The sequence below is a fragment of the Saccopteryx bilineata genome, chromosome 4, assembly GCF_036850765.1.
Source record: "Saccopteryx bilineata isolate mSacBil1 chromosome 4, mSacBil1_pri_phased_curated, whole genome shotgun sequence".
Classification (NCBI taxonomy): domain Eukaryota; kingdom Metazoa; phylum Chordata; class Mammalia; order Chiroptera; family Emballonuridae; genus Saccopteryx; species Saccopteryx bilineata.
Window position 1 is genome coordinate 206453494 of NC_089493.1, and position 17071 is coordinate 206470564.

Below are 17071 nucleotides of genomic sequence, written 5' to 3' on the forward strand. Positions count from 1 at the left end.
TGTTGTAATTGGTCTGTTTAGGTTTTCTGATTCTTCCAGATTGAATTTTGGAAATTATATGATTCAAGGAATTTGTCCATTTCATCTAGGTTGTCTAGTCTTTTGGCGTACAGTTCTTTATAGTATTTTCTTTCAATATTTTGTATTACTGTTGTGCCAGTTGTTATTTCTCCATTCTCGTTTCTAATTTTATTTATTTGAGTCCTCTCTCTTTTTTTCTTGGTGAGCCTCGTTAAAGGTTCATCGATCTTGTTTACCTTTTCAAAGAACCAGCTCTTGGTTTCATTGATCCTCTCTGTATTGTTTCTTTAGCCTCTATGTCATTTATTTCTGCTCTGATCTTTATTATTTCCTTCCTTTTACTAGCTCTGGGCTTTACTTGCTGTTCTTTTTCTAGTTCTTTTAGATGCAGGGTTAAGTTGTTTATTTGAGCTTTTTCTAGCTTCTTGAAGTATGCCTGTAATGCTATAAACTTCCCTCTCAGGACTGCTTTTGCTGTGTCCCATAAATTTTGAGTTGATGTATGTTCATTATCATTTGTTTCTAGGAATTTTTAAATTTCTTCTTTGATCTCAATGTTAACCCATTCATTGTTTAATAACGTGCTATTTAGTTTCCAAGTGTTTGAATGTTTTTCAATTTTTCTATTGTGGTTGATTTCTAGTTTAATGCCATTGTGATCAGAGAAAGTGCTCGATATGATTTCAATCTTCTTAAATTTGTTGAGCCCGCTTTTGTGCCCTAACATGTGGTCTGTTCTAGAGAATGTACCATGAGCGCTTGAAAAGAATGTATATTCTGCTGTTTTAGGGTGAAAGGTTCTGAAGATATTTATTAAATCAAGTTGATCTAATATGTCCTTTAAGTCTGCTGTTTCTTTGTTAATTTTCTTTCTTGAGGATCTATCTAATGATGTTAATGCGGTATTGAAATCCCCTACTATTATAGTATTGTTGTTGATCTCGCCCTTTAAGTCCATCAAAGTCTGCTTTATATATGTAGGTGCTCCTATATTAGATGCGTAGATATTTATAATGGTTATATCTTCCTTTTGGATTGCTCCTTTTATCATTATGTAATGACCTTCTTTATCTCTAACTATGGTCTTTGTTTTAAAGTCCATTTTGTCTGATATAAGTATTGCTACCCCAGCTTTTTTTTCATTTCCATTTGCGTGAAATATTTTTTTCCATCCTTTTATCTTCCGTCTGTGTACATCTTTTGATCTAAGGTGTGTCTCTTGTAGACAGCATATGTATGGGTCCTGTTTTCTTATTCACTTAGCTACCCTATGTCTCTTGATCGGATCATTTAATCCATTAACATTTAAGGTTATTACTGATATGTAATTGTTTATTGCCATTTTTTTTTTCTTTAAAACTGTTTTTCTCTTTTGCTATATATATTTTTCCTTTGATCTGTTTACAACAGGTCCCTTAGCATTTCTTGCAGCCTTGGTTTGGTTGCAGTGAAACCCTTGAGTTTTTTTTGTCTGTAAATCTTTTTATTTCTCCTTCAATTTTAAATCATAGCCTTGCTGGATAAAGTAGTCTTGGTTGTAGGTTCTTGTTTTGCATTACTTTGAATATTTCTTGCCATTCCCTTCTGGCCTCAACTATTTCTGTTGAGAAGTCAGAAGTCATCCTTATGGGGGCTCCTTTGTAGGTGATAGTCTTTTTTTCTTTAGGAGCTTTTAATATTTTCTCTTTATCATTTAGCTTTGGTAATTTAATTATGATGTGTCTTGGTGTTGGTTTCTTTGGGTTTCTCCTTAATGGAGTTCTCTGTGCTTCCTGAACATGTGAAATGTTTTCCTGCCTTAATTGGGGGAAGTTTTCCGCTATAATATGTTTGAACAAAGTCTCTATCCCTTGTTCTTTCTCTTCTTCTTCAGGAACCCCTATGATGCAGATATTATTTCTCTTCATGTTGTCACAGAGCTCTCTTAGAGTTTCCTCAGACTTTTTGAGTCTCTTTTCTTTTTTCTTCTCTGCTTCCGTGCCTTTATTTATTGTGTCCTCTAACTCGCTGATTCGATTCTCTGCTTCATCCATCCTGCTTTTAGTTCCTTCCATTGTATTCTTTATTTCAGATATTGTATTTGTCATTTCTGACTGATTCTTTTTTATTATTTCAATGTCCTTTTTTATATTTGTTATCTCTTTATTTAGGTTTTCGTAATGGCCATCTATGGTTGTTCTAATATCTTTGAGCATCCTAAAAATTGTTATTTTAAACTCTGCATCTGGTAATTTGGTTATATCTGATTCACTTAGGTCCTTTTCTGGGGATTTCTCTTGGTTTATTTGTGTTGTATTTCTCTGCCTCTGCATTTTCTCTTCACGGGAGTGGCTGTGATCACGTGCTCGGGTGCAGAAGGGTTGGTGGCCTTGGCCTTTGCTCCGCCCCCGTGTGTGACGTTATGCTCGGTCCTGAGGGCACAGGCGAGCACCTTTGCTCAGCTGCGGGTCTCCGCCTGTTTCCGAGCTTTTGCCCTGCTCTTGCATGAGGATCCCACTCAAGGAACAGCTGCTAGCCTTGGCTCTACCACGGGGCAGGGCTGCGTGCCCAAGCTCAGCTCCGTAGCGGAACTGTGCCTCTTCTGGGCTTTTGGCTCCACCCCCATGGCAGGAGCCGGCTACCAAGTCAGACCGCAAGCCTGGGTTGCACGGGCGGGGCAGGGCTGTGCTCCTCTGCCCTTGTTCCGGGGCTGGTCTCCACCCTTTCCGGGGTTCCCGCCCTTCTCCTAGAGGCTGCCAGCAGCTGAGCTTGACCACTTTTGCACGCCCCCTTCTCCCCAGCCAGGCAAGATTGAGCTCACACCTGAGCCCAGTGGTGGCCAGCCGGCTTCAGCCCCTGCTAGCAGAACCGCGCTTTGTCTCCCACTGCCGCCCGCTCTCCGATGCACCCTCAGCCGCGTGCGTGGGGGCGTTGCAGCTCGGACCCTAAGACTCACTACTGTAGACCCGAAAGCTCCCTCCTTCTATGCGACTCTGCTCTGAATGCTGCAGGGGAGCTTGTTTGGCTGCTCTCCTGCTTCCCTTTGCTGGTATTGCTGTTTCCTGGGGAAATATTCACTTCAGCTTTGGGGAGTGACTCGTCCCAGGGGTTAGGGTGGCTATCTCCCAAAATGTTTCTCCCTATGCCTCCTAGATTACACTCTCTTCCTGTTACTGTGGTCCTCTCCTCTTTCCCCCGTCCCCAGGAGCCCCAGGTGATTGTTTTTGAGAGAGATGTTCTGTGCGGTCCCTTTAAGAAGGATCCTGGGTCTGAGAAATCAGACTCTCTCACAAACAGTATCCTGACTTATTTCCAGCTAAATACTGTCCTTACGCCTCTTCTGGGCTCTGGGGCTGCAGGCTGGGGCTTTGTTCCTGGGGCTCAGGACCCTTTCCCCTCTGCTAAATTCACTTCCTGCCACGCGAGTCTCTCCCTGCTGCCATTCGCTCCGAGGAGCCGGCAGCCCTCTTTGTGTTTCCGCGTTTCTGCTTTTCCTACCAGTCTCGGTGTGGCTTCTGCAGTGTTCCTTGGTTGAAGAGTCCTCTTAGTTTAGTCCAAAGTTGGTTTTTCCAGATGATAGTTCATAAAATTAGTTTGTAATCCACTTTGGTTCTGGGAGGTAGATGCTGGTACGTCCGCCTACTCCAACACCATCTTGTCTCTCTCTGACTGATTCTTTTTTAATATTTCAATATCCTTTTTTATACTTGCTATTTATTTAGGTGTTCATAATGACCATCCATTGTTGTTCTAAGATCCCTAAGCATCCTTACAATCATTATTTTGAACTCCGCATCCAGAAGTTTGTTTATTTCCATATCACTCAGTTCATCTCCTGAAGGTTTCTCTTGTGGTTTCATTTGGATTGCACTTTTTTGTCTTCTCATTGTATCTATTTGGGTGTTTTGTTTGTAGAGCTGGTTGAGTCTAGGCATGGTGTTGTCTACCTCCAGTTTTCAATTGTGTTATTTCTAGGTCTTCTCGGGTTGACATCAGCTATTATTTGTAATCCACTTTTGGATTTGGGCGGCTTTGAAGTCTTGGTTTGTTTGTTTTCTTAACAGGTGGTTGTCTTGTTTGCTGATCTCAGCAGGGGGCTTATTTGAAACTGTATCCAGGATCATTTACAACAAAATGATGAGATCCTGATAACATTATATGGAATGAAATAAGTAAATCAGAAAAAAACAAGAACTACATGATTCCATACATTGGTTGGACATAAAAAAGACTCAGAGACATGGACAAGAGTGTGGTGGTTACTGGGTGTGGGGGGAAGGGAGGACGTGGGAGGGAAGGAGGGAGAGGGGAAGGGGGAGGGGGAGGGGCACAAAGAAAACTAGATAGAGGGTGATGGAGGACAATCTGACTTTGGGTGATGGGTATGCAACATAAGTGAATGACAAGAAAACCTGTGCATGTTTTCTTTGAATATATGTACCCTGATTTATTGATGTCATCTCATTAACATTAATAAAAATTTATTTATAAAAAAATAAATAAGGCCCTGGTCGGTTGGCTCAGTGGTAGAGCATTGGCCTGGCATGCAGAAGTCCTGGGTTCAATTCCCGGCCAGGGCACACAGGAGAAGCGTCCATCTGCTGCTCCAGCCCTCCCCCTCTCCTTCCTCTCTGTCTCTCTCTTCCCCTCCCACAGCAGAGGCTCCATTGGAGCAAAGATGGCCCTGGCCCTGGGGATGGCTCCTTGGCCTCTGCCCCAGGCACTAGAGTGGCTCTGGTCGCAGCAGAGCGACGCCCCGGAGGGGCAGAGCATCGCCCCATGGTGGGCAGAGTGTTGCCCCCTAGTGGGTGTGCCCGGTGGATCCCGGTCAGGCGCATGCGGGAGTCTGTCTGACTGTCTCTCCCCGTTTCTAGCTTCAGAAAAAAAAAAAAATAAATAAATAAATAAAAGTGCAAATAAATACTGTAACATATTTAGTTAACCTTCTTTTATATGTTTTAATAAATATAACATCTATGCATATTTGTTGAATGAATAAAAAATACTGATGACTTAAAAATCACAAATCCTCAGCTTTGTTAAGAAATTAAAATTCTTCATTGTCAAAAAAAAAAAAAAAAAAAAAAAGAAACTGTATCCAGGAATGCAGTGGGTGTGACCTGAGGCTCTGAAGTCCTCTTCTGCCCATTAATCTCTCTGGGGGCGGGTTGCTTTCTCAGCTTCAGTAGTGGGAGGTGTATCTCAGATCTCCATGGAAACCTGAGTTACTGCCCCTCCTCCCACTTCTTGTTTTTAGCTGTGTCTTGTTGCGCTGATTGGAACTGGAGAGATATCTGTATCTCTGTGACCTGGAAGTACTTTTGTATTTTGCTTTGTGGAAGGATCAGCCCCTCCCCCAGCTATGGCCGCCTCCAGCACTGAATTAGTCAGCTTTTCAGGTCATCACCTACATTCCTCTGCCCCTCACCATCCGTCTCTCTCTTTTTTCTTTTTGGAAGACAGGCGGGCCCTTTCAACACATCTCGTTCCCTGGTCACCAGGCAAGTGGCCGTGAGCAGTATTTACTGCTCTTTTCCTTAGAGTGAGAGCCCAGCCTCACCCCCCCCCCCCCGTTCCTGTAAGCAGGGGAGATTCAGGCGCCCCCTACCACGTTTGTTGTGGCTTCTTCTTTGCTCTTTGGTTTTTGAGAGCTGTTCTTATAGTCCGAATTTGGTTTTTCACACTGATTGTTCATAAATTAGTTTATAATCCAGTTCGATGGTGTGAGCTGGGAGTCTGTGTGTCTGCCTACTCTGCTGCCATCTTCAGGTCTCTAAGGACCACTCTTTATGCTTGAAAACAGAGTTTTTTAAAGGAGCTGTGATGGTTGAAGCAGAGTAAGTCAGTAGTATTTTTTCTTAACATTTGGATTGTTCATTATGGTTGGTTGTATATAGAAATTCAATTGATTTTTATTCATTAATGAATTGATATTTGACAAGTGCACCAAGACAACAAACCAGAAAAAAGGAGCATGTAATTTTTGCTATGGCGCATATATAATGTAATAAATTACATTAACTATAATCCATTAAAAATAAAATTTAATTTACTGTGTTTAGTAGATTCTAGTGTTGCCCTGATTGCACCCCCCCCCATTCCCCTCAACATCTCCCTTGCCCCCTCCCAACAGCTCATTTTATAGCAATTGTATGTAAAAGGTAAAAATCTTTGGTGAATCTGCCAACCTACGGGATTTGTGAGATCATCATGTTCAGGTTTTCCATCTTATGATAAAAAGATATATTTGGTAGCTTAAGAGGTCTTTTGGAAGGGCATTTTCAGGCTAGTGAGGGCTGACAAGCAGACATGAAAGCTCAGCTTTATCTCTTAGAACTCTGGCCACCTGGTCTGGGTTTGAGGGAGTTGGTAAAACTAGAGGTAGGGTTTGATTTATCCTCACTGAACTTACATGTGTAAAGAAAGTACTTTTCTAAACTTGACCTGCTTTTCTCCTTAAAACCCCTACCCCACTCAGTAAATGGAGAGAAAAAAACAAAAACTGCATTTAGCTGAGACTAGTAAACTCTGTCTGCTTCAGTAAAGTCAAAGGTCTCTTCTGGTAATTCATTTTTTTCCTGCACCTTACTAAGATGGTGACTCAGTAGGTGGGGCTCACATGTCCTTGAGATTGTGTGTGTGTGTGTGTGTGCGTGTGTATCAGAGTTGGGGGAGGTCCCTGCTGGTGTCACCTGAGGTCTGGCATGTTTCTGGCTCTGCGTCAGGCATTTGTTGGCATCATCTGTTGCTGAAATGTGTGTCAGCTGTACTTGTGGGTAATTTTGCTTGTATGGTCCCCCCTTAGCAGCCAGCACTACATAGCTCCCCCACGAGGTCTGATGGCGCGTTTCCCCCCAGTCCTCTAAATCAGTGGTCCCCAACCTTTTGTGGGCCACAGACTGGTTTAATGTCAGAAAATATTTTCACGGCCTGGCCTTTAGGGTGGGATGGATAAATGTATCATGTGACCAAGATAAGCGTCAAGAGTGAGTCTTAGAAGGATGTAACAGAGGGAATCTGGTCATTTTTTAAAAATAAAACATTGTTCAGACTTAAATATAAATAAAACAGAAATAATGTAAGTTATTTATTCTTTCTCTGTGGACCGGTACCAAATAGCCCACGGACCAGTACCAGTCCGTGGCCTGGGGGTTGGGGACCACTGCTCTATGGTACACTAGGGCATGTTCGTACCATTTAGAAGGTAAGGAAGATCTGGATAACTAAACTCAAAACCTAGGTCCTGTTTTTTCCTAACTGCTGTGACACCAGTTTTACTGATTTACACGATATGATCACCACCCATGGGGTCACCACCCCATGTTGTCTTGGGGATGGAGCTGGGGATAAAGGACAGTCTGTAAAATGACATCCTCTAGATCCCCAAAGGGAAAATGATACAACAACCTCTTGGCTCTTTGCTTTGTCAACCTTTTTAACTTTTCTCCCTTTCTGGGATTTTAACCCCGAGTGGGTATACCATCTGGTCTTCACCTCCTTTGGCTTTCTGTATCTACCTTGGCCACTTCGTCCCTGCACACTTACCCTTGTGTTCTCGACTCATGGGGACTTCTTCAGGTTTTCCTGTCCTCCTGCATGGCTGTTACCTCCCACTTGGGGCTGTAATAGCAGCCAGGATACAAGGAAGGAGAGAGATCAGCCATAAGATAAAGGAATCTCAATTGGACAATATTTCAAAGCTGTCATGTCTGTCATCTGTGATAAAACTGCTCCAGTAGTCTAGGTAAGGGGCAATAAAAGCCAGAAGAGAGTTCTAGGAAGGAGCATTGGTCACACCAAATGTGAGACTGATGAAAGGGAGAAGTTGAGGGTGACTTTTGTGTTTTTAGTTGGGACAACTCTTGTATAAAGATGCACTTGACAGAGAAAAGACAGAGCAGGAAGAGTGTTGAGGGCAGGAGTGGGAGGGAGGGAAGGATGGTAACAAGTGAGTTCAGTTTTGGACATGATTGAAATGCTGTCTAGTGGGAAAAATCTGGGGCCCACACCTGGGGGAGAATTAGTCTGAGAGAACTATATTTGGGAACAGGTGAGAATATCCAGGGAGAAAAAGAAAAGAAATCCCTGACATCATCATAGATGCTGAATTTAAAGACATAAACAAGGTTATCACTCTATTTTAATTCTTCCTTGCACTTCATGATGACTCAGTACTTTAGAACTTCTCCTAGCTCCTGTAGTGGGGAAGGTCACAGGACACAGACTAGCAAGGGTAGTGACCTTTGATCCTCAAGGGGACCTCGACAGCCCCAGGACACATAAATCCTGGATATAGAGTTCATATCAGGACGTGTCCAGAAGACACAAAGAAAACTTTTACGAGTGGCTAAAAATAAATAATATTTAGGTACATGCAGAGGCAGTGTTTAATTTTCTGTGGTTGAGCTGAATTTTTAAAATTGAAATCCTGGAAACATAACATGTACTCAAAACTCTTTCCCTCATTGTTATGCCTGAGACGCAGCTTAACCTTTAGATGTACTCTGCTAGCATAATTGCCTTGCGTCTTTCAAAGGTGGCTTTTAATTGTGTTCCTGAGCAGCAGTCGTTGTTGAGGTGCTGGTTGAAGTCTTCCAATAGATTGGGCCCGTTTATTAATTGTTTCCTTTCCCTGGACTGGACATCTGGGCTTGGATAGTAGCCAGCAGCTACTGAAATGTTATAATTTATAGCATTGCCCTTTTAGCCACTGATGTGTTCTTTTATTGAGTTTCCACTGTTTTTCTCTTAAATTTTAATGGACCTTTTATGAATACAGTGCTAAACTCAATTCTTCCCATTCTCAGTGGCCTTTTCATCAGGTTATTTTTCCCCCTGGTTCACAGCCTTTAGTCCTCTGGCAGGACAAGAGATTTAAGAACTGAAGACAGCTTGTCATTTACGGGGCTCAGGATTGCTGTGGGGAAGTGGCTGCTGATTTATGCCTAGGTTACCTGCAAAGTCTCTTAGCCAATTTTTTCTCTTTTGGTAAAATTGTGTTCAAAATTCTCATCTTCAGGATTATTGTCCTGAAGGGTTTTAATTGGTTTGAGCATTTAACTGTCAGACTGACGACACAGAATTTTGGGGTGGGATGTGGTGGGAGACGGGACAGCAGAGGAAACCCCGTGTTTTGGCCTTTGGTTCTCCCTCGCAGGGCAGCTCTGTGGGGATGGTTCTTTTGGGGCCCCAGGAGGAAGTCTGGGGCAGGCCCAGTGAATTTTCTTGTCATTCTTATAATAAAAACTCTCCAGTCACATTTCCTTCCCAGACAGTCTCGTTTGGTAATTAATATGTCCAGACTGAAGAAGGAGACTGGTTTAAAGTGAAATCTTTTACTGCTCCTGACTCGGATTTTAGATTTAGTTTGTCATATTCCAGATATGCAAAAAACAAAGCAAAACAAAATAAACAATCTTTTTCACAAAATATAATCTATTTATTGAAATACATCAAAGTTACAAATTGATTTATTTTTGGAAGTGATAAACATATATATATATATATATTTTAGATTTAGTACATTTTAAAAATATTTCTTTGCTATTGCAAATGCTGTGTTCCCAAGATTAAGTTTCCTGTTTGTTGGTATTATACTCAAGTGCAATAAATTTTGTATATTGATTTTATATCCAACAATTTTATTGGATGTTACTATTCTAATAATTTCAATGCCTTTTTACTATAGATAATTATATCATCTGTAAATATGGTTTTGTTCCTTACTTTCCATTTCTTGTACCTTTTTCCTTTTATTTGTTTATGCTGCCCTCTAGATAGAATTGGTAAATAGTGTAGTGGTAATTGCCATCTTTTCTTCCTTTTGATTTTAGAGGGGTTGCTCGTAATATTGTAGTTTACCATTAGATAAAATGTTTGTGGTAAATTTCTGGCAGATATCTTTGATCAGGTTCAGAATGTTCACTTTCTAGTTTGTAAGGAATTTTAATCGTGTTTGTGCAGATTTTTATCAAATACCTTTTCTACATCTAATGAGATGTTGTGGGTTGACTCTTATTGCATCTTAAGATGTAGCCTATGATATCTTCTGAGTGCACATTGTCAACTGTACTGGGGGTGATGTTACATTTGAAATATAATTTGTGAAATGCAAGTGCACTTTATAAACTTATACTCTTTGTAGGGAAACACCATGTTTTTATGCTGTCAAGCTTGGAAAAGAAAACTAAATATCATTTGTTTGTTTTTATCTCCAGTATTACTTCACTGTCCTTTTTGGCCATGAAGGTCAGAAACCACTAGAGCTGCGCTGTGAGGAGGAGCAGGACGGCAAAGAGTGGATGGAGGCCATTCACCAAGCCAGGTATGGGCTCAGATTTCTGTGAGGCACGGGGTGGTCTGGGTCTTTCTTTGGGGGTGTTGCTGTGGGTGGTAGTGTTGGAAGAACTTGCAGTTCCACAACGGGTCTCCCCTGGATATCTCCTCCTTAGTCATGTGTGAGATGATTCTTTGAGCTTCCTATGGCTATTTTCTAGCTAGAGATGTAAGGTACTAGATATAACAATAACAATGATAATAGTTCATGTTTTTGGATTTGTTTCTATGTACTAGGCCAGTGTTTCTCAAAGTGTGTGCCCGGGCACACTGGTGTGCCCTAGAAGATTTCCAGTGTGCTCTATGGTATTCCAGAGAAATATGTGCCTGTTGGGGACCAAAAAAACGAACAGGGATTTTGGAGTTTAGATTTTGGGGGGACAGAGGTGTGGGAAATTGGCTGTAAGCTGACAGTCTGCCCAACCCCCCACCTCACTTGTCTGATTAGGTTGCAAAAGGCTGTTAAGCTGTGGTGCTGGATTGTTTACACTACCCCCCATGTTCCCCAGAAAGACTGGAGGCAAGTTTCTTCTATTTTTTGTTTGGTGTAAAGTTAAGATGATATGTATGGTGGGGGTTTTCTACACTCAATATAATTAGGAGTAAAAAGAGAGGAATTCTTCAATGTATTGATGAAGAAATGAGAGTTTGCCTTTCAAATATATGCCCAAACATTGAAGAAATCGCTAGGACACATCAAGCTCATGTTCCTCATAAACACAAGAATGAAAAAACTTAATACATTCATGCCAGGACTGGCCGAATTTACTAAATCTTACTAAGAATGTATCTCTCTCTCTATATATATAAAGATAACTATTTTTGTCATTTGTTTATTTTATAACTCCTCTTTTTTTATGAATTTCTAAAAAGCGTAACTCAAAATATGTAACATAAAAATGTTTTTTAATGTCAGAATAAATTTAATTTTGTCGTTTTTATTTTGTTTAATTACCATAAAAGCTTGCACTTTATAATTTTTTTCTTTAATATTTGACTTAATTATTATAACATATTTCTCAGAAATTTGTATATAATGCACCTACAATTATTTGTAGGATTTTAAATGCGCCCCGAATTTAAAAAGTTTGAGAACCACTGTTCTAGGCACTGTTCTGTGTGCTTCTCAATTGAGGAATTTATTAAATGTATTGATTCACTTACCCTTTCAACAGTCTGTGAGACGGGTATCAGATTACCTCCTGTTTTACAGATAAGGAAACTGAGGCCTGGGAGGGTAGCTTCCTTGCTCGAGGTCACACAGCTAGGGAGTGGCAGAGCAGGGGTCCGGACGGCCATGCTGACATCTCTAACCCCTGCCCTGTGCAGCCTGGTCATCAAGAAACCTTTGTCTGTGGTGCCAGCCTTTGTCTGGGCTCGGGAAACAGCAGGGTGTGCCTCTGCTTCCTCCCAGGAAGTGCCAGGAGGGTGGGAAGGAGCACACTTGGCCTAAAGAGGGAAGGTGAAATCCAAAAATGACAAAAGCAGACCCCTCTCCTTTATTTTTCAAATTTAATTCCAAAGTCCTGCCCAGTTTTTGCTTCAAACAGCTCGATGCTCACTGTTTTTTGTCTGCCCCCCCCCCCCCAATCCAGGCTCTCCTGACTGCATAAGTCCCTGCTCATTCGCTGGTGCTCCAGGGGCAGCACTCGAGCTGGGCCCAGCTTCTCTTTCTTCATCTGATGTGCCTTTCCTTCTGGGTCCAGCCATGGTGTGCTCCCCTTCCTGGAACCCCCACAGCTCAGTCAGTCTGTGCGGCCCCTCCTCCACTTGCTGTGGCACTTGCAGGTGGAAATATTTAACAATTAGTACAATTTAGGGTTATTATTATTATTTTTACATATTTCATGTGTATGAGTTCTGTTGCCTGAGCTGCACCTTGAGAATGAGGGCGACGATGCAGATGAGGGCACATTCATTTCTGAATGAAGCACAGGCTGGTTATACAGTGAGTGATCAAGGAGTATTTCCGATGGATTATACAGACGATGAGAATGTTCCAAGTGAGTTGAGACTGATGTCTGAACCCTTGAAACTTTTTCTCAGAGTCTCCTCCCACCCCCTCTTCTTTCTTCAGCTACTTCCATTGACTACCTCCTCTATGGCAAGCAGCATGCTAAGTGCTTCATGCATGTATTGTTTTTCATTCCTCACAACTACCCAGGAGCGTACTGCTAACCCCGTTTTACAGATGAGAAAACAGAGATTCATGATGATTACACAGATTGGACAAGAGCTAACATAAAGTTGTTGAGCTGCGAGCTGGGACTTGATCCCAAATCAATCAAGACTCCAGGCCCTTTAATCAATATTCTGTGTCACACCTCTCTTTGTTATTGTCTTTCTCTCTTCAGTTCTTTCCTCTTCCATTTCTTTTTCTTTTCCTTGATTTAGGGGTAAAAATGGATTTACGGGAGATCGATCAGGGCTTAGAGTAGAAGGTGCTCTTTTCAAAATATTTCAATTCTTTTTCTGTTTTTTTTTTCTCCAAAATATTCCTCAGAGATGCACAGTGTTGGTGACTAAATGCCACTCACCACGCGGCCCTAGGACCGCTTGCTGACACCAGGCTCCAGGCACACTGGGGGCCGTCTTTGTTGGCTGGCTCTGTCTATCTGGGGGCTTTGCTGCAGACTCAGGACAAATGTGGAATGACTGGCTGTAGGAAAAGGTCAGGTCATCAAAGGTGAAAGAAGTATCAAGTTGGCAAGGTAGCCTTGGGTCATTTTCAGAGACAGTCATTGTCACCACTTTCATTCCTTTCCACCTGGGAGTTAAAGTGAAGTAAATAATTTAAAATGTGTATTTGCCTATCTTTTTTATTCCGGAAAAGCCAGGTACTATTAGTAGCTTAAATGGCAATGTAGTTGCCAGGCTAGTATCATGGTGAACCAAAGACTGAGTATGAATTATTTTTAAAATGGTTATATTTCAACTAATAGATTTTTTTCTGTATCACAAATATGTTGTATAAGTGGAAGTGGGCCAGTAATTATTTGGTGTTAATTGGCATAAGATCAAAACCAGGGCGTGTGTGTGGTCTTGTCAGGAGAAAGACTTCAGAAACACGTTAGTGGTGTAGGTGATCTAACAGTAAAAGTTCTTTTCTCTTTAGCTTTGAAAATTTGGTAAATAGTTGATCTTTTTTCATGATGTCTTGACTTTCGGGCCCATTATATTTGCTTTTCCTTTGACTTGAAGCCCAGGATTAGGTTCTTGATGGCTCCCTTTTAATCTGACTGTTTTTATACCTGAGTTCTTTCATTTGGCTTTATGTGTTGAGATGCTTCTTAACCATTTGGGTAGTTAGTGAGTTCTTTTCATGCTTGCTGATCCCAGGAGTTTTTTTTTCAAAAAATGAAATTAGTTCCTGTTACAGTTTTATTAACTTAAAATAATGTTTGTTTGATAATCAATTTATGGAAACAAGAAGAACATACATTTGCCTTTTTTCAATGTTGCCTTATATATTTTTAAAATAAATCGATTGTACTCTGGATGGTCAGGAGGCACAAAGACATACATGACTATTCGTACTACTCAAAGGGTTAAATTTTTGTTTTTAAGCAGAGAAGATAATAACCTTTTAATTTAAGTTTTAGTAAGTCAAGTTTTTGGTGTAATCTTGGATCTGTGAAACATCCAGACTTTGTTAATACATGAGCAGAGCCTGAAAGTTAATAAAACTGATTTGGAGAAATAACTTGTCAGCCATTTTTGTGTGGCCTTGTGTGAATTAAAACAATGGGTTGGTTGACTAAATATTTCACTTTTAGAGGACAGTTTGATGGCATTAATTTGGCACTGTTGCCTTTTTAATAGAAAATTCTCAATAATTATGGTTTTATTGATCCCTCTTTTTAAAAATCTGAGCTTTTGATTAACTAATGACTAGTTTAGCCTGAGATAAATTCTATCTTGAGCTGTAGTCCTCCTGCAGATACTACATAGAAACAGGGACTGCTCAGAATCCCTGTCTTGGTCACGGCTGTTTCTTGGGCTTGCTGCTCAGTCCCAGCCTGGATGTGCTGTCTGTGTGTGCCATGAAAATCCCATTCTTGCTGCTGGTTTTTGTACTTAGCACTGAATCTACTTGCCCCCTGTGCCTTCAGAGGCTCTTTTGGTCATTTTCTGAGCTATAGAGTTAGTAGCATTCTCCCTTAGATCTGACTCAGGGAAAAATTTTTTCTGGAAATTAAATTCTCATTTGAAGCTGTGATCTGGTCCATGCTTTACACTTTTGATTAAAGTTAGCCATTATAATTTGAAAACACTGACATATTTAAAGATCATTTCATCACATATTACTGGCACCAGTTCATGGGAAACTGCTAGCAAGACTCAGTCTGGTTTTATTCTGAATGAGATGAAGCCAAAATATTTTAATAACAATGAAGTCTATGCTTATTCTGTAAGTGGTCTGCTATGGTACAGAACTCTGGGACATTCTCAATCACCTGATATTTCATCTTAGTTCTCTTGGTCATATCTGTCCATCATGCTTGTGTTAGTTGTAGACATTAAGACAAGCAAAAACACTGACCCCGCTGATTGTGGTCCCTTAGGGCTCATAGGCTGAAAACACAATGCCCGCAGCACTTTGTCTTCATGTTTCTTTTACTGGAACACCGACCAAGTCAAGTCTTGGCAGTGAGAAGGTAGTCATGGCCTGAAATTGGATCCAGGTGTACCTCTTCCAAGGCTCTTCCCATTCTGACCTAAGCATAAAACCTGAAGGACCTGGTCTGTGACAGCTGGAAGAGAGGGGGAAGATATTCTGGAGAAGGTATTCTGGAAGGTGGAGGGTAGTCTTCAAAGGACTTTGTGACTGCCTGAGTATAGGCAGTGTTAGACCTACGTGGCCTCTAGCACATCTCTCAGGTCCCTAGCTTGGATGTTGCTACTCACTGGGAGGAGAAATAATGAGTGAGAGCAGGTTTATGAAGCAGAGATGATGAGCCCTGGCCAGGAGGGGCTTGTGCAGAGAATTGGAAGGTATGATTACATGGAAGCAGCAGGGGCAGCCGTGTGATGCTGATGGATCTTCCTGTCCCTTGGTGTGTAAGGTATGAGTGAAGGAACATCAGTGGCTACTAAGGAAGTAAGGTGTGTCCTGAGGGGAGAGCTGCTTTGGGTTTCTACCGAGGTTGTTGAGGGAAGGCTCATGAAAAGTTGGAGATGTAGAGAATATTGTGCCTGGCTTATGATTTCTGTATTTGAGAAAGTCCCTTTAGAGACTGTCTTTCTCCTGCTTTCCCATTTTTCCAACTGCCGCTGCTCTATCCCCCACCTCGATTTCCCTCCTCCCCTCAGTGTGTGTCTGTGGCAGGGCGTCTTGGCTTGCCTCTGTTGGGGGGGGGGATTCTCCAGGGAAAAAGGGTTTGGGCACATGCTCCCATCCCTATAATGCCTACAGCAGATTTAGTTTAGCAAGGGTTGACAAAGCTTTTTCCTTCACCCTGTCAGTCTAGAACTTGATGAGCAGGGAGACTTAATCCTCCAGTCAAGTCTTTCAGTGAACCCTTGTCCTCTCCTTCACCAAAGACAGTTCTAACCCAGCCTCTTGGATGTTTTTCTCTCTAGTCCTTTTGATTACCTGTGCCCGAGGCAGCCTGTTACTCTCTCTCTCTTCCTCCCTCCCCCATCACCCCCCCCACACACACACACCATAGTAATTGTACCAAATACCTAACGCTTGTAACCTCATTCTTTTCTCTTAAGTAGAGGCTTAATTTAGAGAAAAATGTCTAGTATAAAATTTGTCCAACACTAAGGCCCGCTGTATATATCATATCCCCATAAAATCTGCACTTTATGGAACGTGCACAGAGGAATGCCTCACAAATCAGAAAAGAGTGATTACGTAGAAAAGCTGAAAAGGCTTCGTCTATTACAGCAGAACCACAGGGCTGGAAAATCAGAAACAGTTGTTGAGATGAGAGCCTACAGCAATTCCAAAGCCATATTTTGTATTCTTCTTGTAATAGCAAGACTATCACTACTATAAAGCTGAAAGTATGGAGTCTGTTTATTTGAGATTATTAGATTGTTTTACTAAGAACTTCTGCCAGGGCTCTGCCTTGAGATTTTCCACAATGAAAGAGAATTCAACATTTTCTTTCTGGAGATCCTCAGTGCAACACGAAAGAAAAGGGTGAGATGTTTGTGACCTATGAAAGACTTCACAGGGTGGTAGAACTTGTGTTCTATAGGGAAAAGGTGGGCTTGAATTTTCTTGTTTTCAGCCCTTTGTTAGCGCAAAGGCTGTCAGTTAGTTACCTGTCAGTTCTCTTCCCTGCTCCTCATAGTGTTTCTGCTTCAAATGCTGGTCTCCCTCCAGAAGCACCCAGCTTACACTGCAGTGCGACCCCATGTCTGCAGTCACAGAGCAGGTGCCCTGTGGTCACTTGCACATCCTCTCACCTGCAGGGGTGGGGGCACCCTCGTGACTCTTCACCTCCCCGGGAGACCCAACTCCGGCTCAAGGCAGATATCTTCCCAAGCCTCCTCCTTGTGATTTTCTTGCTCCATTAATTGTTCCATTTTTCTTATAATTCCAGTCTGCTTCCCCCACTCTCCCAATCTGGACTTTCTTCCTGTTTTCTTTGAGTCTCTTTTAATCTTTCTCACCTTAAAACAACAAATTAAAAACCCTTCTCTGGCCCTCACCCCTCCGCTGGCAGCTGCCTCCTGTCTTGGAGAAATGGTTTGGCTGTTCTCTCACTGTGTGCAGCTC

The 17071-nt window shown here is 41.8% G+C and overlaps 1 protein-coding gene across 5 annotated transcripts in view; it reads left to right on the top strand.

Annotated features, from left to right (window-relative positions):
* RASGRF2 (Ras protein specific guanine nucleotide releasing factor 2) overlaps positions 1-17071 on the top strand; it is a 305234-nt gene that overhangs the window by 109109 nt on the left and 179054 nt on the right. For all 5 annotated transcript variants that reach the window (XM_066273686.1, XM_066273687.1, XM_066273688.1 and 2 more), the window contains exon 2: positions 10218-10324. In XM_066273686.1, coding sequence (XP_066129783.1) covers positions 10218-10324 — 107 coding nt within the window. The remainder of the gene's footprint in view (positions 1-10217; positions 10325-17071) is intronic.